Below are 25,595 nucleotides of genomic sequence, written 5' to 3'. Positions count from 1 at the left end.
GCAATTTCCATCACTAAACAACACAACATACTCCTGGTTTCTTTGAAACACAAGGCTGGGAAACACAGCAGCACTGGAAATGAGAAGTGAGGCAGCAGCAGAGCAGCTCGGTGCACTTAAGGGAACATTTTTAAGCCATTTAGCAGGAGTTTATTGCTCCAGCACTGGAGGCTTTGAGCATTCAAGCACGACAGGGTGTGCATTGTTGTGCCAGAACTGCCCGCCCTGGGTGTGTGTGGTGTGGGGCAAGGGGCCAAGGGCTGTGTTTAAACGCACCCACACGAGAAATGCGATTTAGGCAGAACAAAGCACACTCCTGTTGTGCCTCCCCGTGATTATAAAATAGATCTGTGTCATTATAAATAGAAAATGACTGGTGACAAAGATGCTGCTTTGACTCACTTCTGAGGCCAAGCTCCTTCGCTGCGGTTCCTGATGTCAGACCAATTTAGCGGCTGCGCTGCAGGCGAACGTGTCTGGTTTGGGGTTAGCCAGTCCACATCTCATGATGGCTTAATCTCATTTTAAAACAGCAGGGGATTCGCTGGGGTCCTTTGCAAGCATCGCTCCCTCACCCAAGGACGGCTCCGAATGCCTTCAAAACTCGCTGTGCCCACTGCAAGGCTCGGATTGCTAAATACCAAATTACCCTGCCCTCCAAGGGACTGCCAAAGTTTCGGGGTCTGTGAAGTTGAGGTCCTGCTTCCACACAGCTAATGGTGTGGTTCTTGTTTATTCCAGTGGGAACTAAATCAAAGACACAGAAATAATAGCGCTGTTTCAAAAGTGTAAGTTTTCCTCCTTATGCCACTTTCCATCCCAACAAACTTCACAGCATTATTAAATTAAATAATGCAGATAAATACTCTGAATATATAAATATATGTATATGTGTATATATAGTTTTTATGTTGTACAATAAGTAATTAAAAAAAAAAAAAAAACCAAACAAAAAAACCAAACACAAGCCCCAAAAACCCAAACCAGAAACTAGAACTGAAGCCTCTATTGCAGTATCTGGAATATTCTGTTCATTTACTCCTAAACATGCTCCTTAAAAATACCTGCAATCTTTCTGCTTCAATAATTTAATCAGAATCCCACTTACATTTGTATTTTATACCACAGGTTATTCCCAAAACTGGAGATAACCTCTCATTTCCTGAAAGCTCTTAAAAACTTTCTTAATGAAAGAGTAGAGAAATCTGCTGTTTGCAAATTCTACTTACTTATTGCTAACTTCCAAACTGAAGTAGTTAATTTAATGAAGGAGGAAAAAAAAGGAGTGAAAAAGAAAAAGACTAATTTGGTGCCTGTAGCCATTTCCCAAATTCTTCAGAGTTTATGGACCTAGAGAGACAGGGAAAGAGCAACTTCTCAGCAGTGCAGCAGAAATGGCCAAAATGACCCTGTGAAACCCAAGCAATTCTGGGAATTAAAAGATGTTCACTCCTGTTATGGTTCTACACTGCAAACTGCTTTTAGGGCTCCCAGTAGTACCCATTAGCAACAGCCAAGCTTTTCTGTTTTAATTTAATTTAATTTAATTTCCACCAACAAATTCCACCCTGTGGTGAGAATTGACAGTATCATGTTGAGAACCATTAAAGCATATTTGGATTGTTTTTACTCCATGTATACATAAAAAAAAAAAAAAATCCCCCACCCTTCTTAGTTTTCTTTGGAGAAGCCACTTCATAATAAGAGTGAGGCAGACACAATGGAGGCATCGTTGTGCTGTGGGATCCCACCGCAGGGAGTGTGGCTGGAGATACAGCAGAACATGCCTTGGCATTGCACTGCCAGCACAGCCTGGGCCCTGCTCCACTCTGAACCCCCCATGGGACCAGAGCAGAGCCTGGCAGCCCTGCTCATGTCCCTGCAGTCACCACCTGGTGTCCTTCCTCTGCACTAAGAACCTTTATACCACTCAGCCTCCTCCCTGAGTGCTCTCTGTTCTCTCTGTACCCGAAACATCTTCATGCTTATACCACCTTTGGCTTTACTGGGAATTCCTATTGGGAATTCCCCCACTGGGAATTCTGCCACCAGATTTCAAAGGGAAGAGAATAATAATGCCCTTCATTAATACAGACTTTTCTGTCATGGCTTTTAGGCCCCTCTCCAGGCAGGCAGGCAGGCAGGCAGGCAAGCAAGCACATGTTTAACACATCAGTAGTCCCTGTTCACATGCTGCAAGCTAGAAATGCTCATTAGTGCTGGATCTTGGCTCCAGCTGAGCTCCAACACTTCAGCCAGGGAGGCAGGCTGGAGGAAAGGTGGCCCTCAAACCTTTCATCAGGGCTGCATCATCACTGGTGGAGCAGTTTTGGCTCCTCCAGAGGGTGGTGGGTCCCCTTGGCAGCAGAGGCACAACCTGCTGAGCTGTGACAATGCCACCATTCAGAGCTGCTCAGCTGATGAGCACAGCTCAAATCCACCACATTCAAACGCATCCTTGGGAGTGTTTTCAGGATTAGCATCCCTCCAGTGAATGGTGAAAGGGGAATGAGCTGGGGCAACAGGGGAATAAGATGATTGCTGTGGTCTCTGAGAGGCTGCTGAGTCCTGAGTGAGGACTGCTTGAGGGGTTACACGGGACTATTCGGGCTTTTACGTCACATGTTAAAAAATGGACATATCAAGCTTTGGAAAACAGAACTGGATGGGGTTTCTGGGCTTCTCTGGGGCTGAGTGTTGTTGGAATGTGGGACAAGGGAATAAAACATCTTAAGGCTCTCTGCTTTCCCTGCACATGAGCTGGAAGGGGAGAAAAGGGAGCGGGACTCCTCATTTCACTGCTGAGCACTGAGTGGGCTGTCCTAGCTCAGTGTCCAAGCCAGCAGAGCCCTCCTGAAAGGAGGAAATGGGAAATCTGTGACTCAGAGGGAACATGTCTACTACCTGAGAGAAACCCCCAGGCAAAGCCGCCTTCAACATGCTCCCTTGCTCATGTCTGTGCTGAAATTCAGAGTCCAGACTAAACAGTTACTTAACTCTTGGTTAAAGGGTCCCAGATGAAAAGACACAATTTTAGAAATTATTTTAATGCTGTTTTCTCCAAAAAAAAAATCATTACCTCCTTCAACTTCTCAACAAGTATAAACCTCCCAGCTTTCCTGCCTCCTCTGGAATTACTAAGTCATTGCAGACATCAAAATTAATGAAGAGACGAAAGATTCAGCAGAGAGACAAAATCTTACTGGAAAAATAGTTCTTAATATAAAAAACAATTCAAGAATAATGGATATGTTTAGAAAAGTAATAAACAAAGACAAATTTCCTGATGCTTAAAAGAATACACATTAAGGAGGACACAAGACCTAGGGGTTATTTTTTCTTTAAAACACCAATTCTTTTTTTTTTAAATAATGCTTCCATGTGCTTCTGGTTTTACAGGAGTGTGATTTCCACTGGCTAAATTTGTGCAGTACTTTCAACTCAGTTTATTAGCCAAACTCAGGTGATGCAGACAGGGGGCTTCATCCCACCAGATGGAAGGGCTACACTAAAACAGTTTCTCCTGTGCCCATCCACAAGAATCCTGCTACTTATCACTGAGGAAATGGTTATGGCTAACTTGGAACTGAATTTGAGCACAGACAAGAGAGGGAGAAAGGTGTTTAGGGGTTAAAATAAAATAAATATATATCTAAAATAAATAGCATGTGCAATTCAGGTGAACTTTCTTGTAAGAAACAAAATTGTCTATTTTCTTTGTGCTATAGACTGTCACTTGCCCTGGCAGTGACTTTTCAGCTGATGCAACCAGAGGAGTAACCAGTAGTTCCATATTCCACACTAGACCTGATAAAGTAATATCATTATATGATTTCTATAGGAAAAAATGTTTCTTAGAACCCCTGGTTTAAACAGACTTTAAAGAGATACTCTTTAGTCCTACCTGTGCTGCAAAATGACCTCTTGGCAATTCAAAGAGTTCTAACAGAGAATAAGGGTAACTAATCTATGGGAGCCTCAAGAACTCCCATACCACTGCTAATAGAAGAAAAATCAATATTCCTTCCAATATGAATGGAGTGTTGGATTGACTGAGCAGGGAGCTTTGAAATAAATATCTAAGAAATGTTTGGATGAAATGGACATCTTCACAGACATTTGGTCTGCATTTCTGAAATGTAGATGATTAAATCCACATTGTTGGCTTCTTCCCTCTCTGCACTATGTCTTTCTTTACATCTTACAAAAAATTTATGAACAAAGTTATTGTAAATCTGCAATGTCTGTCTTGTCACTTAGATTATTTTCAGAAATGCTGCCTTGCCAATGTAGATATACAATTCTGCATGATTAATATTTATTACTTATAATTCTAAATACAATGGAAGGTCACCAAAAATGCTCTGCCTAAAAGAGTCTGGAGCCCTTTACAATCTCGTTGGTGATGGATCCTGAGCCTTGAGAACTGAGCTCAAAATCTTAGCAAAACACTTTTCTATGTAGGATTTCCAGTATTTCCTGCTTCTGGCAATGGATAAAGCCAAGAAGCACAAAGGTGAGTGAAAGTTACAGATCTGAAAACATGAGCTTGGATTTCAAACCCAAACAAAGGTCAGGGAATGCCTGAACCTGTCCATGATCTTGGATCAGCCTATAATAGAGTTATGAGTAAAATGCAAAGTTAGGATGCAGAGTGAGACTTTAATTCAGACAGAACTGGCACTGTAGTTGAAAACTGCTCCATTTCCCTCTAATTTCTCATATACATCATTATATTTTATCTAGATATTTTGGAATACTCTGTGAAAAATTAATATATTTAAGGATTTTTTTGCAGTTTATTGAAAGGAAATTAGCCTGGGGACTTTTAGATTTTATTATGAAATCTTAAAAAGTTTTTAAGAACATGCAAATCATCTCAGAAAAAGTTCATTTCATTTATAGATAATTTTCTTTTTGATATAAGCCCAACCATTTTTAAACATATTTTTTTTAAAAAACAGATGCAATTTGAGGTCACTGAAATCAACTGATTGTGATTTGGCCCTCTTCTATGAAAAACAGAGACAAACTTATAAGAGAATTTGAGAACTATGAGATTCAGCAAAATGGTGAAGATTCTGAGATGGAAATCAGGGCAGACCTTGGTTCACCTGCCTGAGATCTGCTGCATGTTTGGACAGTCTTCTTTTAGGACACAAATATAATAAGCAGAGAGTAAGAATCTGCATCTGCATCTTTTTATTCAAAAGTTCAAAGCAACTGTGACTAAGAAAAGCTACTGACTGAAGTGCAAACTTGGGAAAAGGCAAATGAGAAAAATGTAGTTTCTTGATTGACAGGATCATACTGAGAGTAAAAAATCCCCTGGACCATTGATCAGATAGAAGACTTTTCTCTAGGAACAAACTTGCAGAGCTTTGCTAATAACGCTTTTCTAAACTGACCAAGCCATCCTGACCCAAGTGTTGAGTGAAAACAAAAACCAGAATGACAGAAAGAAAGGATCAAGTCAATTAAGATAAATAAATAAATAATTGCCAGAATTTTAAAAAAGAAAAAATAAGAAAATAAAATCACAGTAATTTCAATCTCATGAAGAAATGTTTTTAACAAGCCACATCTGCTTGTGCAGATACTTCTAATCTCATCTGATTTTTCTGGCTGCTATTAGTGTTCTCTGAGCCAGCTGATTTCTCAGCAATATTTTAAGGAGTGCCAGCCTTCGCCCTCCAGTCTAGCCACTGCTAAAATAGCCCATTCTAGGAGAAGACTTGGGAGTTCATGGATTTTCTTCCAAGGTTTTGAAAGTTCAGAACAAATTGACCATTGCATGTGAAACAATAGTCAACCACAAACTCTCTTCAGTCAATGAGCAACATTCTGCTCCCAGCTGGGTTAGTGTGAAAAGAGGAATTATCCCACTAAAGCAAAAGGATGGTTTCAGATTGTCATCAGCATCATAGGGCAGAGCCTGACTTTCGATGTTGTTCCACTTTCCCAGCTCTCTCACTGCAAACATTTCTGCTGTGAGGTTCCCCTTGGTCACAGCTCACCAGCTTAGGGTTTCCCTCAAATCACTGCAGCTTTAGCAGCTCTGATTAGAAGGGGAGCCACATCAAGTTACAGTTCAGCTTTATTTTATCTTTTAAAACAGCAATAAATCCCTTCACAAACTGAAACCCATGAACCATGTGCTCTCCTGTAGTACTGGAGCACATGAGTTTCAAGTGAAAGAGCTGTCATTCTGAATCTGCTGAAGAAATGTGCAAATAATCACCAGTGTAAAGCAGATGTGCCAGGCAGGCACTGCAGACAGAGGAAAATAATCTCTTTAGGAAAAAATGCCTAATTCAGAATTGCAGAACCTGGCTGGGCAAGGCCTGGATGAGTGGGATTGAGGCACCATGCACGGATTTCTGCTAGCACACTTGCTGAATTCCTGGCTGGAAACTTGCCTCTCACTGTGCCAGCCTGCCCTCTCTGAGGCTCTCACAGCAAACTCCTCCTGGGGTGAGATGCTGAGCACTTGCAAGTGACCCATCTGGAGCCCAAGGCGACAAAAGCGCTTCCCCTGCCTGGAATCCATGTGCAGCGACAGCTTCCCACTGCTGATCCAAGTTTCCCAAGATAGCAATTACAGAGGAACTGGCAACCAGGCAGTCAAGATGACAATATCCTGCGTGGTTTGGTTTGCTGTGCCAATTCCCTCTGTGGGTGCTGGAGTCAATCTGCTGCCCCTGTTATTGCTGTGTCTGTCTGTCTCTACCAACCAGCAGATCCACTGGGCATTTTGGCACAGGCCCTGCTCTTCCAAGGGCTGCCTGCTCAATTGCTCTTTCACCCTCTTGCTTTAAACATTCGGATCCAACAACACGATGCAAATTTTATGCAGAGTAGCATCTGCAAGTCTGACATATTCACTCAGGCTTCCCCCTCTTGCGCCAAGTTAAAAATTAATACCCTATAAACTCCTGGGCCTGCTAAGACAGAAGATGCATTCAGAGAGTTTAAATATAACTGCTAAGAGCATTTCTGCTTTAGGGTCAAACTCCTATTTTTCTCCTCTCTCTCTCCTAAATTTTGTTCTTGCCTCAAGGATCTTAATAGAACTGAAGGAAAAAGCGTCCTTGAAATAATCTAGAGAAGAACCATAATCTAGAGAAACCACCAAGTTCTATGTGTTCCTAAGTCTCTTACCTGAAATTTCAGCTGTTTTTAAAACTCTAAAGGATGCAGGTCATGATGTACCCCCAACACAGAACAAGAAACTAGTCAAGTGGACTCATTTCCAATACTGATTGCAAATAATACTATTTGAGCCAGATCTTGGGTTAGACTTCAAAGGGTGTCCACCCCTACCCCCCACCTCCATTCCCCCACCCCCCACCCCACTACAGCTGCCTTCCCTTTTCTCCAGGGAGAGGCAGATTTGTTGCTGCCCAATACACTTGGAACAGGTGAAGTCACAAAGATGCCAACCAGACAGCATAATGATAAAGTACATGTTAAGGCAACAAGGAGCAGAGTCTGTAAGAGGGGATACTGTGCCATGGCTGGGGGCAGTTAGGACTTGCTGAGCCTCTTGGCCACATCTGCGTAGGCTTGCTCGATTTCTTTGTCTGCTGCACAGGTGTTGGTGAACTCATCCCTGCTGTACGCGTTCTTCAGGTACCGCCACAGCCCCGTCATCTCCGCCGGGAACTCGAAGTTGCGGTATTTCTTTGCAACAATCTAAAGCAAAGATAAAACACCTGAAAAAAACCCATCTCACAGGGGATGCATCTCCTTCTCAGGGAGCTTCTTGCTCTCTTCTGTCATATAATTAATAGCAAATGAGAGGAATGTTTGGAGAATCAGGGTTTTATCATAGAAAAGCCGTAGAAGTGCTGCTGGTTGTCCCATATCATGCAAGGCTGCTGCTTGGCCTAAGGATACTCTAAAGCTACGACCCTGGCTACTGTCACCAAATTTCAACTTTTATGGTACTTGAAGTTAATTGATTTTACCATATTGGGGTTTTGGGGGGTTTTTTTACGAGTCTTAAGTACATTACTTAAAGCTGAGACACCACATAAGAAGGGGCTGAATCATCAAGAGCAAGACAGATTTAAGAGAAAGGCATTAGTAATGATTATAACATATTTTCATATTAATTATTATATTTAACTTTTTTATATTATGGTATTATATTTTTAATATATGTAATATATTTTGCCTGGTAAATGGTGTCAGAGGATATAACCACCTACAGCTGTTGGAAGGCTGTTGGAAGGCTGTTCATGAAAAGGAAAAATTCAGGGTGGTATGGGTACCATGATTAGGAAACCAAGATGATTTAGCATATATTAGAAACAGGAGCATTGGGATAAACTGAGGGAGAAAATGGTTATTTCAAGACTTGTTAGACTAGGAAATTGTCTATCAAGGCAAATTTTCGATTTCTAAAAACACTTAGGCCCTTATTCAGGAAAATAGTTAAGTGCATACTTAATTTTAAGCACCTGTACAGTCCCATTGAAGTCAATGGGATTAATCTGCACTTAAAGCTAGTTGGTTGGTTAAGTACCTTGCTGGATTGGGATATTTCAGTTTCTCTGTAGGAATATACCATATAGAATAAGCTTGTGGTGACAGAGTGAACTATCTGATAGGAAAGGATGGATTAGCTAATTTAATGAGTGCTTCTCTAATTTTTCTGACAGTATAAAATTGTTCCTGGGCATAAATTACACACATATGTGCCACAGAGCTCCCCTTTATTTTTAAAGCACATGGTAGAGCTGTTTTCCATCTCAGATTTCTTAGGACAGTCATGTTCTCAGAAACGACTATGATTTGTTTCTATTACCAGGATCCACTTGGAATAAGCAAGTCCAAATCCTGTCCTAAACTGCATTTAATTAAGCATTCTTGCCTTCCCTGATGCTTCACACGCATATGGGGGAGATAAAACCTGCTGGGCAACTTAAATCAACATTTTCAAAATTTCCAGCACACATCTTCCATCAAATGAAAAAATAATTCACCCTTTTCTTCTATCTGTTAAATGCTTTTCAGGCAATAACCTATGGCTACACTTGTCTGAGAAAAATTTAATTCTCTTTTTACATCTTTCATTTCATCCCTAGGAGACAAGAACCAGTGAGGGGCCACACATTCATTTTGCATTGTCTGACTCCAACGTTGCCAATGAAGGCAAGCCAGAATAAGCACTAAACCTGTGAGGATATTATCACATTTCTCACCTGGTGACTTATGTGCTTTTTTAATTTTTTTTTTTCTTTTTGCATGTGTGCAGTCAGCTCCCAGGCTCGGTTTACGTTTTGGCTCACAGAGCCAAATTAGATGCATGACTTGGCTTTAATTCCTAGCTCACTCACTTGCCAAGGTCTGCCAGGTACTTGCGTTATTCTAAAGCAACATGTCATCTGATAAATTAAATAAATGCAACATTTAGAAGTCAAGATGATGTACATGATTTGCTCTTTACCAGCAACCATAGTAATCTGAAATCCTGACCTTGGCAATGACTTTGATTTGTTAACTTCTCTGTGTGAAATACCAGATGGAATAAAAATTCCCCCAAGAGATGGACTGCTGATCTTAAGTTACAAATGGGTGGGAACTGACTAAAGTTTTGACATGTTTCTTAAGGGCATTAGGAACTAATTAATACAAAAGACTGCTGCTACTTACAGCTGGGTAAAAATAAAGAGACAGACATCTAGAACTTAGTACTGTCTTCACCACTAATAAGTGATGGGACAATTTTCCCATGAACTAAGCATAAAGTTCCTTTATTTAGCCTGTAGAAAACACTGAAGAGCAAAACTGTGTTTCAAACTGCTCTTCTAGGCCTTAAGAACTCTCTGCTGAAATCCACTTTGGCTTTGGCACTCAGCTGTCAGAGCAAGGCACATCATATAACCATCTTTGACCAGCTCACGACATTTTTTACCTTCACAACGTGGAGCTTGGGCAGAAGGTTGCAGTCAGCAAGTGTCAGGTCATCTCCATCCAGAAACTTGCGTTTAGACACTTTTTCCTCTTCAGTGCTGTCTGCATCAATCTCCTCGGGAAGGGAGTTCTCAGGTAGTCATCCAGCTTCTTCAGAGCCTTCACTAAACCCCTTTCAAGTGCTTTGCCAAAAAAAGTAAAGAATAAGTGATTAGGGTAGAATAAGAATTGTTTAGAAATGCTCATCATCAATGGCTATGGTAGTGTCAAGAAAAAAAAGCCAAGAAACAATTTATTCGCTGTTAATTTGTGCTCCAAAGCTGACACAATCCAATGGCAAAGTAGCCCAGCAAAGTACATCTGCATAAAACTCATCCTGCAGTGGGAAAAGGGACACAGGGACCTTGCTGTACCATGTCTTCTCCTGACAAACAACAAAAAGCAGTGGAAGAGATCACAGAAGGAAAAAACAGCTTGTCAAGATGAGACACCAAAAAACCACATATTGCCTATGATACTCTTCTGGTCTGTTGAAAGCCATCACACAGGAACTGGGACCCTGTACACTGCTCCTTCATTTTTCTAACCAGCTGCATAGGACTGCAATGAAGCAGAATTTTCTAGCATTACTTCAGCTCTATCAAGTCTTAATTTTACTTCTTTCAACACCCTTGCAGAGTAATTAAAGGCAATAGCAGTAATTCCAAAGATGCTAACCAGAGCCCCATAGAGCTGAAAGATATGCTACAAATGAGATGAGATATTAGCCAGTGTTAAAATTCCCATTTAACTCCAGTTCAACTTGGGTGCAAATGCTCTTTTTGAGAGATCTCAAATAGTCTTGCAACGGAGAGGAGACTCCAGACCTCTTAGTTCAGTTACTGAAGATCATGTCCCACACTGTTGCTGGATCCCACAAATTCCAATGTTCAAATGCCACCTAGACCTTTACAGCAGAGTGCAAATTTTTCACTCAGGCAAGGAATTTGTGTTTTTATGCTTCACTGTCAGGACAATAGAAAAGCTTGCTTGCAATTGCAAGTGCAATTTGCACTTACAAACAGCTGGATAACTCTGTGCAGGCTTGTGCATTACTCAAACTGCAAACATTTGGGGCAAAGAAGGGTCTTTCGTGTTTCTGTCTGAAGGGTGAAAAGTATGATGGAGTCCTGGTCCCCCACAAGTGCCCCAAAGTGCTAAAGCAACATAAATAAGAAACAGCAAGAATTTACAATGTGCAAAAATAACAACATGACTCATGGGCTTAAGGCCAGAATTTTAGCTGGTGAAAATTACCTGTGGTGATTTATACTTGCTGCAGATGTGGCCTAGAGTCATTATTAATGGCCTAATACTGTAAAATCTTATATCTCTGAGTAACTTACTGCCACTGAACTTAGGGGAGAGTTACTCAGGTGGTATAGCACCACAAGGCCTATGGAGATAAGTACAAGGACCAATGGGTTCAAACTGAAAGAGAGGAAACTTGGTTAATTACATGCAAGAAATTATTTATGGTTGCCCAGTGAAGCTGTGGCCCCATCCCTGGCAGTGTTCAAGGCCAGGGTGGACAGGGCTTGTAGCAACCTGGGATTAGTGGGAGGTGTCCACAGCAGGGGTTTGCAACTAGATGATCTTTAAGGTCTTTTCCAACCCAAACCTTCTACAATTATATGGTCCTAAATATATTTATGGACCACAACAGGCACTCGAAAGGGCTGCAGCAATCACCCTTCACAGAGAGCCTTGCTGGCACAGGTAACCACAGGCTCTGCTGTCAGCTGCCCCTGTGCTTTTGGCACTGGGAGAAAGGCAGCACATCCAGGGCCACTGAGAGAGTAGGAGCTGAACACCACAGAACATGATTTCCCTGCTGCCCTAACATCCATTAAACCTGTGCCAGCAGTGGAAGTCTGATTAAGCCACTTGATGCCTTGCTCCCACTGAAGTCTCTTGGCCCAGCACCAGGGAACCATACCAGCTCTTTTGTGGCTGACTCTGAGACACAGTGGCAAACCCTGGCTTAATTGATTGACTGGAGAAATGACTGCAATCCAACTGAAAACACCCCCACAAACATAGCAGGGAGGGAAGGAATTTTATTTCTGAAAGCAGAGCATCTAAAGCGACTGAAGTGCTGCCATGCATAAAACAAAAGTGTTGCCATCCTTCATTTAATCAATTCAAATTGAATTTTGACACTGACATTCTGCTGTCAGATGCTGGCAGTGGTGCCTTTAATTTCCTGCAGCTGTCCTGCCTCACAACTTCCACGGGAGGGTAGGAACTGTGGAGTGTGGCAGCACTCAGAGGATTTAGCAATGTCTTTTTGGTTTGACCTGTAACACCTGTTGAATAGACAGTTCTGCTTCTCTTGGTCAGCCTCAGACTACGTCTTACAGTGTGTTCATGCAGAGAGAGTGGACTCCAATTACTGTGATTTCATTAGTTTTGTTCATCTGGGTTTTAGAGATGGCTCAACACTGACCACTTTCCAGTATTCCCTTCACCCAGTAGGATTGTTGGTTCTCCAAGTCATCTGAGCAATATTCCAGTGTCAGGAGGATGTTTGATGCTTTGTGCTAGTCCATGGGATCAGTCAGGTGTGTGCACAGAGACAGCAGCAACAGCAGGTGAGGTGTGCTTATGTAACTCTTCTGGAACTTATTAGGTTTTGGGGGATTTTTTTGCTCTCATTGCTCTATCAAAGTGCGTCATGGCTGTCCCAAAAACAATGCCTGGAGTGCAGCCTGTTTGTGACAGCAAGAAAAACAACTGTCTGAATTCATAGCTGGCTCTTGCATGCAGCAGCTTTAGGCCAGAAATAAGTGTGTATGTTCAGGGCTCAATACATCTGTGACCTAATTCACAGCGTTTGCTGGAGCCCACAGGATGCTGACACCTCACATTGAAATCACCACAGAGTCAGGACCATCTTATATCCTGACAGGCAAGAGCTGAACAACTACTTGTGACACCAATGACCCCATTTTTTTAATCAAAACTCTTCTTAGTAAACTAGATCTTAGATCCTAGTAAAGTTCTCAGGACAGCCTGGAAAATAGGAAAATAGTGAATAAGAGAGAACTGCTCTCCTCCCAATTAAATTGTGACAAAAAATTGAAAAACTAAGAGAATTAAAATCCATAAATTGCCACATGAAATGGATTTTAGGTGCACAGGGTCAGATTTTTAAAGCCTGCTGATGATTACCAAGGCATTTTTTGAAATCCATATCCAAATATCCATGTTGCAAATCCTACTTTCTAGGTGCCCTAACACACTCAGATCTATCTGTAGGATTTGAAATCTTATGTTCCTTGAGAAGGTACTCAGGGAAATCCCCACTCAAAGTAGGAGGATGCGTAAAAGAATCTCATTTTCTCTCTTACCTGGTAGATACTTATGCATTATTTGAAAGGTGAAAAATTGTGAATGGAGACCAGGAAATGACCTCTTCAGAATAGCCTACAGCTCTGGAACTCTTCCTCTTCAGAATAGCCTACAGCTCTGGAACTCTTTCCTGAAGAAAGAACTGTCTGGGTTCACATTACTGACCAAACTCATCTTGGATTAATTCCTTAAACTTGGACTTAATCCCAAATTTCCCATACTGTGGCTATTTCATTAAAAGCTGGGTGACTCTCTACATTGTCTCCACTGAGAACACAGGGGAGAGGATGCACTCACCAAGGTAGGGGCCATGTGAACACCAGTCAGCACCAGACTGGATGAAGACATTTAAAAAGATGTGAAGATCTAAAAGGTTCCTAATGCCCTATTTGTGAGAGTACCACCCACAGTGAATTTCAGAAGTGGCTGAGCACCTAATTCCCTTGGCAACTTGTCCTCTGGGAAACATCATTAAAGAACTAAATAGCTTTGCTGATAACAGCCAATGGGTGGGATTAATCTTCCCCAAAGTGAGTAAAATTAAAAGAATAGGTTTGAATTAAACACCCTGGGAGCTTCCTCTCTGTTCAGTGGAGTTTTCTCTTCTACACTTGGTTTTGGTGACCCCTAAATGAGCTCTGGGGAGAACTTCTCCTGAAGTGTCTAATCACACCCTCGCATTGTCTTGGTAACGTCAGGGTGGAGAATTCAACATTACAACACCAAGTAGAGCCAGGCCTGAGTATGTAGCTCTGTGCTGCTTTTGAAACTTCTACCTCCAACTGCTTCTCCACCCTGCAGACTTTCAATAGGAACTTAGAGATCCCAAATATGATCAGCTCTGAGAGAGGAGCCCTGTCATCAGCTTATCCATGCTACAGCTGAAATGTCTGAACTCCTGGAAACCATTTTTCTGGACAGTGGAATCACCAAGCACAAAGGCACCAGCATCATATAGCCTTCACTGGGATATATTTAATATAACCTTGAATTCCAAGAAATTCTACCCATGTATAGACAAAATCCATGGTGGAACCATCTCTCTCAACCTGCTCTACTTCATTCTGGGCTACTTATGCAGCCAAAGACAACTTCTAGCAATGACAGTCATACCCTGTCGTCCCACCAATAATAAACAATAATATTAGTAAAAAAACCCTCATGCGCTTTTTGTGATTTTTCTTCTCCCTTCAAAACTAGGATTTTAAACAACTTTACTTAAGAATTCTGAGTTAGAAGCCAGAAAAATAGCACTTTCCAACCTCAAAGCAACCACAGAACACTTAATGAATGTATTACCATCTGTCAAATGCACAGGGTGAGGTTCAATTTAGCTGATGATACCTAATTCACATTGACATTCTGTTTTCAGCAGAAGGTTACTTGATGTTGAACAATGAGATTAACAAATTCTGACATGCACAGAAATACAAATAATGTAACAAAAGTTAATAATGGGCAAAACTCTGCTCTCAGTTACACTGACATAAAAGAGGAGTAACTGCATTGTCAACAAGCTATTCCATATTTACTCCAGTTCAACCAAGAACAGACTTTGGCTCTGTTACTCAACTCTTCAAGCAAAAACTTCCTTAAACTCTTAGTCTGTGCAACTATTTCCAGGGGATGGAGAGAAACCCTTGTGCCTTGAAGTACTTATACTACATCTGAACAAAACATTGGAAAATGTAATGCATGGAGCAATCCTGCAAGTCTAGGAGAGGGCCAGATGACAAAGATACATTAATAGGTACTCAGGGTGAAATTTTGGCCATCCTGGAGCTCATGGAAGTTTTGCTGTTGACTTCAGTGGGATTAGGATTTCTCCAGAAGCTTTTAAAGCCAAAAGAGACTATTTTAATCAGTTAATCTGACCCCTGAAATAATACCAGCCATAAAACTTCCAGCGTCATCAGTCGTTTCCATCTCTGTTTTCTGTGGGTCAAATAAGGCTGAAGCAAAATGGAAAGTAACTCGAAAGTAGTAAAAGAAAAATGGTTTGGAAAAAGTAGAACTGATTCAGACTGCTCACACCCACAGCATTTGCAGAGGTCAGGCAAGGACTCTTTTTCCCCTTCCTTGAACTCCAAATATTTCCTTCCTTGTTTAATGTTGGGACAAGGAGAAATAGCAAAGCAGACAAAGCACATAAACACCAATCTCTGTGGCCTGAACGAGCCACTGGAAGGCAAATCATTCCATCTTAAAATAGTACCCAAGGAAAAACTGAATTACCACCAGAGAAGCCTCAATCTCACTTTCTCTATCTCTCTCACTCCCTGTCATAGGCAGACTGGCTGCCTAAATTTGAAATAGCTAAAATGAGGTGAGATGACTCATTTTTTATGTGCTTGTGTGGAACCTCTTGCAGGTAAGGATTTCACGTGATAGTTATTATGGAAAAAGATTCAAAGCATAGAGGGCACAATCAGAGTATGAAGAACAATAGATTTTTAAGCTAACTGAACATAAAAACTATTTGATGTATGTGAAAAGAGATCAAAAATAGTTTTTTAAACAAACTTTAAGCAAAAAAAAGAGCAAGATTTCTAAACAAACATAAAAACAAGGAAGTCATGTTTGGGAATGGTTGGTTAAGTCAGTCTTGCCTAGACATCCAATAATTTTTGCATCACTTTTTAAATGGTGACAATCTTCAAAATTAACATATCATTTCCAAATTAAAAGGAGAACAACCTTCTGCTTCAAACAGTTTAACAGAAAACACTTTTACTTTCCAAAGCAAGTTATTATTCACAAAATTCCACCCACATTTGCCAATAAATCAGGTTACTCACACCACCCATGGCATTTGCATTAAATAAACCTTTTGTCACAAAATATTTTCTCCAAGTCAAGGACAAATATATGCGGCCCTCTTTCTAAGTGATTATCCCTGTGACAACAAGGCTTCAAAGTGATTGAAGCCCAGCAACATCTTGTCTTTTGTAGCCAACATCTGAAACTACCTGAGGCTGATCTTGGTACAACTGCAAGGTTCTTAATTGTCAAGCCCAGGCAAGTACAACAAACCATGATCCATGTACAAAAATGAACAATTCCTGCTGCTACCCTGGATCACTGATTGATGTTTTCCCTTTTTACTGCTTTCTTCCACTGCCCTCCTGTAAGATTTATCCTGTAACACACGCAAATGAACTTGGTGAAATACCAATGAGGGAAAAGGGGGAACAGTACATAAATATTCACAGTCTCAATCAAACCATCTGAGATTTATTTTTCCTTTAAAAAAACAAACCACCTTTCCTGATCACTTCCAGATTCACAGTTTGATATTATATGAGACCCAATACTGTTTTCTGGTAGGAGAAAGGAACAGGCTAAGAAACAGCAATTTAAGGTAAGAAAATAATATCATTCCACTAGTCTGACAGTCTGATTAAAAATCAAGGATTCATATTTTCACTCTATTTTTTCTCCATCCTGCCCTCTTTTGGTTTTTTTTATTCAGGCTGGCTCAACAGAGTATTGTAACTTTAATCTGTATAGATTAATTCTTCTCCATGGAGGAGCTGTGACTGCAATACACGTGACTCTGTACTCCATATTGAACAGTTTACCTTCCCCCCTGTGATTTCAATAAAACCCATGAGATCTGAGTGCTGCCTTGACTTCTTCTGTTCAGCCATTTAAGAGTTGGGTGCCTTGTCTAAGCTGATTCTGTAGGTTCCCTCTCTGCTCAGAGGGACTGAGCATCTCCAGAGGGTAATTCCTCCCAGCTGCCTAAGACACCTGATTCAGAGCAGTGTGACTCACTGCACACATGCCCTTCTTGCTGCATCAATTACAGATGAAACCTAAAGGACTAGCTCAGACTAGACACCTCACTTTCAGGGAGGTGAAGTCAGGCAAGATGAATCCTACCCTTTGAATGTAATTTCACAGTTCACCCAAGTGATCTAGGATAATGCCTCCAATTTTTTTTAAAGTTACTTAAATATTAGGGTTTACACCCCACAGGGCAAATAGATTGCCCATTTGAGCATTGCAGCATCCTTTCCAGGCATGTTTCTGCCTCATAAAATCCCCAGCTCTGAGCAGCAAATGAGTGGGAGGTCACTGAGAGAGCCATTGGAAATGCAGAGGAGGATGAAGGTTGTGTGCTCCCATGCATCCAAGGCATTTAGATGCCTAAGTCTGGGCCAAAGGGAGTTTCTGGGGTGATTCAGCTCTACTATTAAAGATGTTCCACTCCAGATAAATAATTCAATATTCACTGGAAAAGAGACTTGTGCATGTTCCCACAATAAAGGTGAATGCCCACGCAGCCTTGTGAAAAAGCCGTGATCTCTCTGTCTCTGCCCACTTAATGAATCAACAAATACCTCGTGCACACAGAAGAGAAATAAATTAGTGTCTCTTACTCCTCAAATCCACTTTTACCTGGTTTGGGGTTGTTTTAGGGGACAGGGGCTCATGTTCATCCTCCAGACAAGTCAGAGCTGGGACTTGAAAAGGGGTTTTTTACTCCCAGTCAGTGCTGGGGTGAGCAAACACCAGGAATGGGGTGAGTCACAAAAACACAGGGGCACACATGGAAATAGCCACACAACTCTGGTCCTAAATCACCTTTCAGACACTGTCTGAGCCAGGCATAAACAGGGACACATTTTCCATACATGTAGACACATATATGTTGTTCTGTGTATTTGCAGTGACAGAAATGGAGGTGCTAAGCAGCAGAAACTCTTCCTCCAGAACTCAGAGGAACATGAAGCTGACACAACTGAGCGATACCCCAAGCGCTCTCAGAAACCTGGACACATCAAAGATCTGTTGATTTGCTTATGCGTAAAATTCCCCTTGCCTGACTTCTAATTGTTAAGTAATTAGTCTGATCTAATTGGTCAAGTATCCCTTATAGGTAGCAACAAGAGAAAAGCACCTCCAAAGGAAATTCTCCCAACTTTAGACTCATATTTTAAGAAAAATCAAAATGCCCTTTAGAAACATCTCTCTCCATTGATCAGAAATAAACCAGAACTTTTGAATGACTAATATATAACTTTTAGACAGATTTAGGTGAGATGATCCCACCCTTATCATCTCTCCTCCCTTCTCACCCCATCTACAGACTGATGATGTGGATTGATTGATTGATTGATTGATTGATTAGAGCTTCACTCAAAAAGTTTGGGATATTTTGACAGATGTGTCTCAAAACCTCCATAGAAGGAATGAGAAAGACTGAAAACTCAACTCCCAGCTACCTTTTCTTAAGAGAGAGAACAATGATCCAAGGATTAAGAGGCTACCTGGATTTAGGAGACTTTAGTCTCTTCTTAAGTTTTCTATATTCTCTTGTAAAAATAATTTAAATCATTTGCTTTGCCACCTCCTATATACAATATAAAAATAAAAAAACTCTTTGGCCACAAACTTTACATGAGTAAAGCAGTAATGCACCAGCTGTGGAAATATGTTTCAGGTTTTATGTGATAAACAGTAAATATAACAAACAGAAGAGGCATCTTAGCATCTTTCTATTCTTGTGATACCATTTGTCCTATCCCCAAATTAAACCTAGCAAAGCAAGTGAATCAATAATACCTTAAATAGTAAATTAGACATGTTTTTCAAGCATCTAGAAAGATTGTTTTCACGTGTTTCTATTTTTTTACTGAAAACTCAGGTTTTCTCCCTCTCTTTTCTTATCCATTGTTACAATGGAGGCAAGAAATAAATGCAATACTTGTAACATTATCGTGAAGAATGCTGTCAGAGCACCTTCAAATGCTGTTTTTTAAGAAGAAAAGCCAGGTGTTCAAATGACACCAAAGGAAAGCTTCATTCTCAAGTCTCTTAGGAGTCCCAGTGACCCTGAGGGCAGGAAGCAAGTGAATGTAAAACTACTGGCCTACAAGTGCCCCAGGAAGAACAGCACCAAACTTGCCTTTCACAAATCATCGTGACCCTGTAGCAGCACATAAGTGACAAGAATCATTTCTAGGGCATGTCCCCAAGGGCCTAATCCTGACCTCTGCCATGTTAGTCTTGTGCAGGTGTCCCTAAAGCAACTGCAGACAGCAGCAGCTGATTTGAATCAGGAATTTGGAAAAATAAAATAAAATAAAATAAAATAAAATAAAATAAAATAAAATAAAATAAAATAAAATAAAATAAAATAAAATAAAATAAAATAAAATAAAATAAAATCAAGCCCTGCAGATTTTAAACACACATTATTTTATAGTATGAGATTATCCTACCACTATCTCAATTTTTAAGTGTGTTCACTCAGAGTTTAAACTTTTGTTTTGCTACTGAAGAGCAAATAAGACGATTCTGGGACTAACAAAGGAAAAGTAACTTCATGTGTCTGTGTTCAAGTAAGAGAAAAGTGAGATTCTGGTAGCGAGTGTAGCTGGGCTTCAGCAGCAGTGCTCTGGGGACCCCTTGTGTTCCAAGACTTAAGTGAAGAAATGTGTTCCTGTACAGGCTGTTGGTGCTTGAGTCTTTGATACTAATTTCTTCCAATTCCACGCATGTAGAAGAATAAAGTTTTCTTCTGCTTACACCAGGATAATCCCAATTGCATTCCACTGTTTTCAACTATGTAATTTAATTCTAGAATCAGTGAAGACATGAGAGGGAGACAAAGCAATGCCTAGCTAGCAGCACCTGAGGATGAAATTTTAAGTTCAATTTTAAGTTAAAGCTATTAAGTTTCCAAATCCCTTACTTCACTTGGGAAAATCTCAAATAGATTTATTATTTCCAGAATTTTCTGTGTTCAATTTTCCAGAATTTTTGTGTTCAAAAATTGTTACTGAGACAGAAAAAGCCATGAGGCTATGAGATTTACAAATGAGTCACATCTTAATTCTTTCCCATTGTTTCTCTGATTTTGAGATTATTTTGTTTCAAGCCCCTTGAAATTACTTAGGGATCATCATGATTATGCCTCAACCTCCCTGAAAGGAGCAGAAGCAAAATCAGTTATAATTAAGTCTGGATGTATGAAAACAATCCAAGAATTAGTAGGGAGGTCACATTGCCTCTGTTGCAACTGAGCTGCTGTGGCAAGTATTAAAAACATTTTTCCCAGTTCTGGTGTCCACAATATAAAAAAAGGAAAAAGGCACTCTGAATTCCAGCAAGAGGTCAAAGGAAAACAGTAAGACAGTGTTCAAGGACTGGAAAAAAGCCTCAAAGACAAAAGAAACTTCAATGCACCAAGGACACTTCAGTTTCTCCTGTTGTCCGCTCAATCAAACCAAATCCTTCTAAGGATGGAACATTAACATGTTTGCTCCGTGGGCAAAACTCACTGGGATGTGATTTGTGGGAGATAATAACACAAAGATTCTTCTGACCTCAAAGTCCATGAAATTCAGATTACCTTTTTCTGCAATCACAAAAACCAGGATACTTTTACAAGAATTATTTCTCTAATTCCCATTTTGTGACCTCATATCTAGCAGTATTTTCAAGCTGAAAGTCAATGACTTAAGATACATCTAATAAAGAAACTTAGCAACATTGATTTTCATTCACATCTCATTCTTCTTTTCCCTGTTATTTTATGAAGAACGTTTTCATTCTTTAAAAAAATAATAATTGAAAATATTCTTTAAAAATCTGTTTAGGGAAAAATAGACCTGGGCCAATTCTTTTCCCATTGAAGTCATCAGTGGTTTGGCAAACTGATTTCCAGGAGCCAGTCACTTGTCTATCTACCATGTGATAGCTTGCAATGGCTAAATGGAAACCTGTGAACAATCCTGTCGGGACATCAAGGCCAGTTGGGTGTTTAAACCCAAATATTTGGTTATATAAGACTTGGACACTGAACTGAGCAAGGCCATAACTTCATTTATGCCTTTGCTGTGGGGAACACACTTAAGATACACCAAGTCTGTCACAACAAAGGGAGTTACCCACCAGGGCAAAACCATAGAGCAATGAAGTTAAAACTGAATTCTAAATAATAATGCAATTTAGGCCTCCCATTCCAGCAGCAAGGCGCTTAATTCCTCCCAGGACTGCTGCTGCCAGATTGCTCTAATCCACCTCCAGCTGTGCTACTGCTCCTGTGTGCGAGCATGGGAGCTCGGCTGGGAAACAGAACAAAGCATCCCAGCAAAGCCAGCAGCACTTGGAGGAATATTCCAACACACAGGGGAAATAATTCCCTCTTAAAGGAGAGTGTCTGCCAACTGCTGCTCCCATTGCAAGTGTTTCACTCTAGGCCTGGCCATGCATACAGGCCCTGACTCAGCAAAGGCTTGAGAAAGTGCCTTAATTTCATCATGTCATTAACCTTGTTGACTTCAGCATGTTCTATAACTTTAAATTATATAAATAAATATCTTCTTTTTTTTTCTCTCTCTCTCTCTCTCTTCCTCCTTATGGTATGCTATGTCTTCAAAGTTGCTTCAGCACAGATATGTCAGAAAATTTTGTCTGTTAGTAAATTTATTGCAAATATTTACTATTCCCAAAATGGCTGCATCTAAGACTGTTAACCAGGCATATCAAGTCCCTGCCTTGGAGAGCCTGCTGTCTGATCACATCTGGACTTACAGAAAATGTTCCTTTTGTGTTGTTTTTAAATAATGGTTTTCACATTTCCACCAGGAAATCTTTGTTCCTCAATTAGCAAGGTATTAGAAGATGGAAAGTTCAGAAATATTCCCATGTAAGGTACAGATTTCTCAGATTAAGGGGATGGTGTGTTATCATTTTAGAAAACTGAAAACCTCTTCCTTTTAATGACATAACATTTCAGTTCTCAGTTTTGGCAGGTCAAAAGATATTGGTCCTTAAAGCTGTCACTGGTACCAGACAGAATATTGATGGCTCTGGGCCTCCAGCCAGCACCATTTTGAGAACTTTCAAAGAAGTTATTTCTCAAGAAAACTTATTTTGCAAACTGCTGTTCCTGGGCATTTTAGACTTTGATTACTGGGCAGAAAGTAGATAAAGCAATTTGGGACAGGTGATAAATGCAACTTGCAGCACTTCTTAAGAAGTTAGCACAAAGCTACACCACAGTTTAGTGATCTTTATATGTGTGTTTTTATAAGGAGACAGAGTGAACAGTTTTATTAGCATATCATGAGTGAGTTATGTGGGTCATCCCAAATGAATGGCAATAAAAGCTTTATATCACACTCACCAATATGTATTTGGTACTTTATGTGCCACAAATGTTGCAGAAAAGCTATTTTACATATGTTTTAAAGACTGGGTATTTTTTATATTAGGGCTGGTTTTGTAAAGCTGCCAAGCACTTTAGCTACCATGAGCCCAACATTATTCAGCTCAGGGGGAGTAATAAAAACTTGTTTAAAACGTTCTGAAATAGCTTCTTTTTTTTTTTTTTTTTTGTGCTTCAATAGGCCAAAATTAAAGAATCATGGAATCAGCATGGAATAGTGGAATGGCCAGGGTTGGAAGGGACCTTAAAAGTCATCTATTTCCAACCTCCCTGACAGGGACAGGGACACCTTCCACTAGAAGAACTGTCATCCTTACATATTCCATCACTAAGCAAGTCCTTTTCTCTAAAACAATTATAACAGCTCTTTTTAGTCCTTCCTGGTTGTATGACAGAGAAAACTTGGTACTGTCACACCACAGGGCAAATTGTGGCCTGTTCTGGGCCTTGGACTGATGTGGGGTTTGTAGTGGAAAATGGAAATTCTTCAACTAAAGAGAAGGGATAAAAAAAATGTAATGGCAAGTTGACAAACAGACATCACACACATATTTATATTTTCACCTATATATTTCTATGGCACCTTGAAAATCTGTTCAAAAATCATAAAGCGTAATGTTGGTCCCAAATTAGAGTCTGATCCAAGATCCCTGTCACAGGAAACTTTCCATCAATACAAGAGCATTCAAACAGATTTTTAAACTTGCTCTGGCAAACTCAAGAGCAGCTTTGCCAGGAACTTTTCTGGGCACAGGGTGAAGCCTTCAGGCATGGAACAGGTCAGAAGGACCAAAGACTCAGGAGAAGCCATATCACAGCTACAGCAGTATTATGTCTCCTTTGGCTGAGAGAAGCCAGGCTGGAAGGAAGAGGGGTGATTCCCTGTCCTTCCCCACCACGGGTGGAGATGCCCTGGGGACAGATGTTTTGCTCTCCTGCTGCTGGAGCCAGATCACACCACACATGTCAGGATGTCCCAGGCTGCCCCATCACACATCAAGAAGCTCCTACCCCTGGCTCAGGTGCCACAGAGGGTCTGACCATGCAGCTGGTATTACTGTGAATAGTCTAAGCTGGGCTTGGAGTGAACAGATTTTCTGCTTAAGACAAGAGGCACACGATGGCTTCTAGGAAGGATCAGTGTGCACAGTTCAGCCTGTGCACATCCCTGTGCTATGGGTCTGACCCTCTGCTTAGTAGGAGTAACTCCACAGTGTAAAACTGATGTAGGGCAGTGTTAATTGCAGGCCTGTATGTGTGTGTGCATTTCTACTGCATGTGTGCATACACAGAGCACTGAGAGAGACATTTCCCACCTCACGCACCAAACCACAAAGTGTGATGGAGCTACTGAAAGAGGTGAACAGCACTTAATCACATGTGAGTTAATTATTTAAATGCGCTTTTATTTTTGGCCTCTTGATGTAAATCCAAACCAGACAAGCAGAGTCCTCTGGTCAGACTGCTGGAAATTCCTCTGCACAAAATCATGTTGGTGGTCTCCCAGCTCAGCGCCTTCTGAGGAGCCCTACAGTGAAATATCCTTCCGTACCACTAATGAATGCGCCCACCCACACTGGAGCTGGTGCCCCCTAAGAACTCAATTCAAGAACAACTTTTTAAACTCCTACATGAAATCAAAGGGCTCATTCTGTGAGCCAAAGAACTCACAATTTTGGGCGGGACGGTTAATGGGTGGTTACCCCAGGTTGTCCCCTTGGTTTGCAGCACACAGTCTCGCAAGTAAAAATAATAAGCAGGATACTGACTGTGTACACAGCATTCCAATTAATTAGATTTCATCCTCCTCCAATGAATACATAAATTGTTGCTTCCCTGGTGACCATACAGAGCATGAGTGACTTGCTCAGCATCAACCAGAGGAACGAAAGTAAACACACAAGACCTCAGTTTACTTTCCTATGCTCAGACAAGACATCCTTCTTGATATTAAACAATCACTAAGCAATCAAAAACTCTCAAATCGGCCATGAAAACTTGAGCAAGAGCATCCAGGAAATAATTTTCAAGACTACTGCACTGAACCCTCCCAAGGGCTCTTGTCCATGTGTGAATGAGCCCTTGCCATTTCAGGCACAAGGGGTGAAGCCTGGTGACAACAGCCAGAGAACTGAATAATCCAGTGGTGCTACTGAAACACAGATCTAATCCCACAATGAGGAGAAGACTCCTTCAAACAGGCCTGTTATAAAATTATCAAGTGGCACAGGGGGTGGAAGGAATCGAGTTCTGATTGAACTGACTTGAAATAATAAATGCACACACTTTCTTTAAACACAGCTTGCCACATCCTGAGAATCTGGAATCAATTCCTTCCCTTTCAAGAAGCTTAAAAGTGGTAGGACTTTGATATGGCATGAGCATGTTTGCTTCTGGGCTTACAGCCCTCACCAGCCTGTTCCAAAACTTTCAACGTTTTTATATTATAAGACAGAAAAGTTAGGAAAACAAAGATGGAAAAAAAGAATCAGAAATTCAGGGAACTATTAAATCAGGGCAGCCTTGCTGCCAAATACCTTTGGTAAGTAAATGAATCATGATCAATAACATATTGCCATGAAGACTTGCAGGAGAAGGTTATCACCTGCTTCTGTGCCAGGCAAAAAACATAACTGTGTGTGGCTAATGAAGTACTGCATGAATCCAGAAAAAAAAAAATCACAATTTTTCTCTGTAATGCTAAAGTATTTTGACTTCAAAGTAAATTTAACTCATGCAGAAAAAACATAATTTTTTTCCATGAAAACTTTGTCAAAATTGATAGGTTACTATGAAACACTTCTCTTTTGACAATGTTACATTTGTAAGAGGAAACTGTCTTGACAGAAAGAACCCTGTTTTGGTAAGGGGATGTTTCCGCCCTGATTGTAAAGCTGCTTGTGCAGAGCTGCTTTATACATTCATATATTTGCCAGCAGAGGGTGTCAGAATCTCAGGAACAGACCTACAAATGTGTCCTTGCATCTGTTCACTCAGCTACAAGGACTCAGACGCACACTAAAACAAGGATTTACCAATCTCTTGTCCTCACTGACTTTTCCACTATCAGGGGGAAAAAAAAAGCATTTAGCTATGT

The 25,595-nt window shown here is 40.7% G+C and overlaps 1 protein-coding gene across 1 annotated transcript in view; it reads right to left on the bottom strand.

Moving 5' to 3' along the window:
* Positions 1-7,366: 7,366 nt before the first annotated feature.
* CLIC5 (chloride intracellular channel 5) overlaps positions 7,367-25,595 on the bottom strand; it is a 68,713-nt gene continuing 50,484 nt past the window's right edge. Inside the window, 3 exon segments of the mRNA XM_036381440.2 lie at positions 7,367-7,695; positions 9,923-10,044; positions 10,047-10,103. Coding sequence (XP_036237333.1) covers positions 7,528-7,695; positions 9,923-10,044; positions 10,047-10,103 — 347 coding nt within the window. The 3' untranslated portion in view covers positions 7,367-7,527.

This window comes from Molothrus ater, chromosome 3 (genome assembly GCF_012460135.2).
Source record: "Molothrus ater isolate BHLD 08-10-18 breed brown headed cowbird chromosome 3, BPBGC_Mater_1.1, whole genome shotgun sequence".
Lineage (NCBI taxonomy): Eukaryota > Metazoa > Chordata > Aves > Passeriformes > Icteridae > Molothrus > Molothrus ater.
Note: the sequence above shows the minus strand (reverse complement) of the source record. Positions and strands in the feature narration are given on the sequence as shown.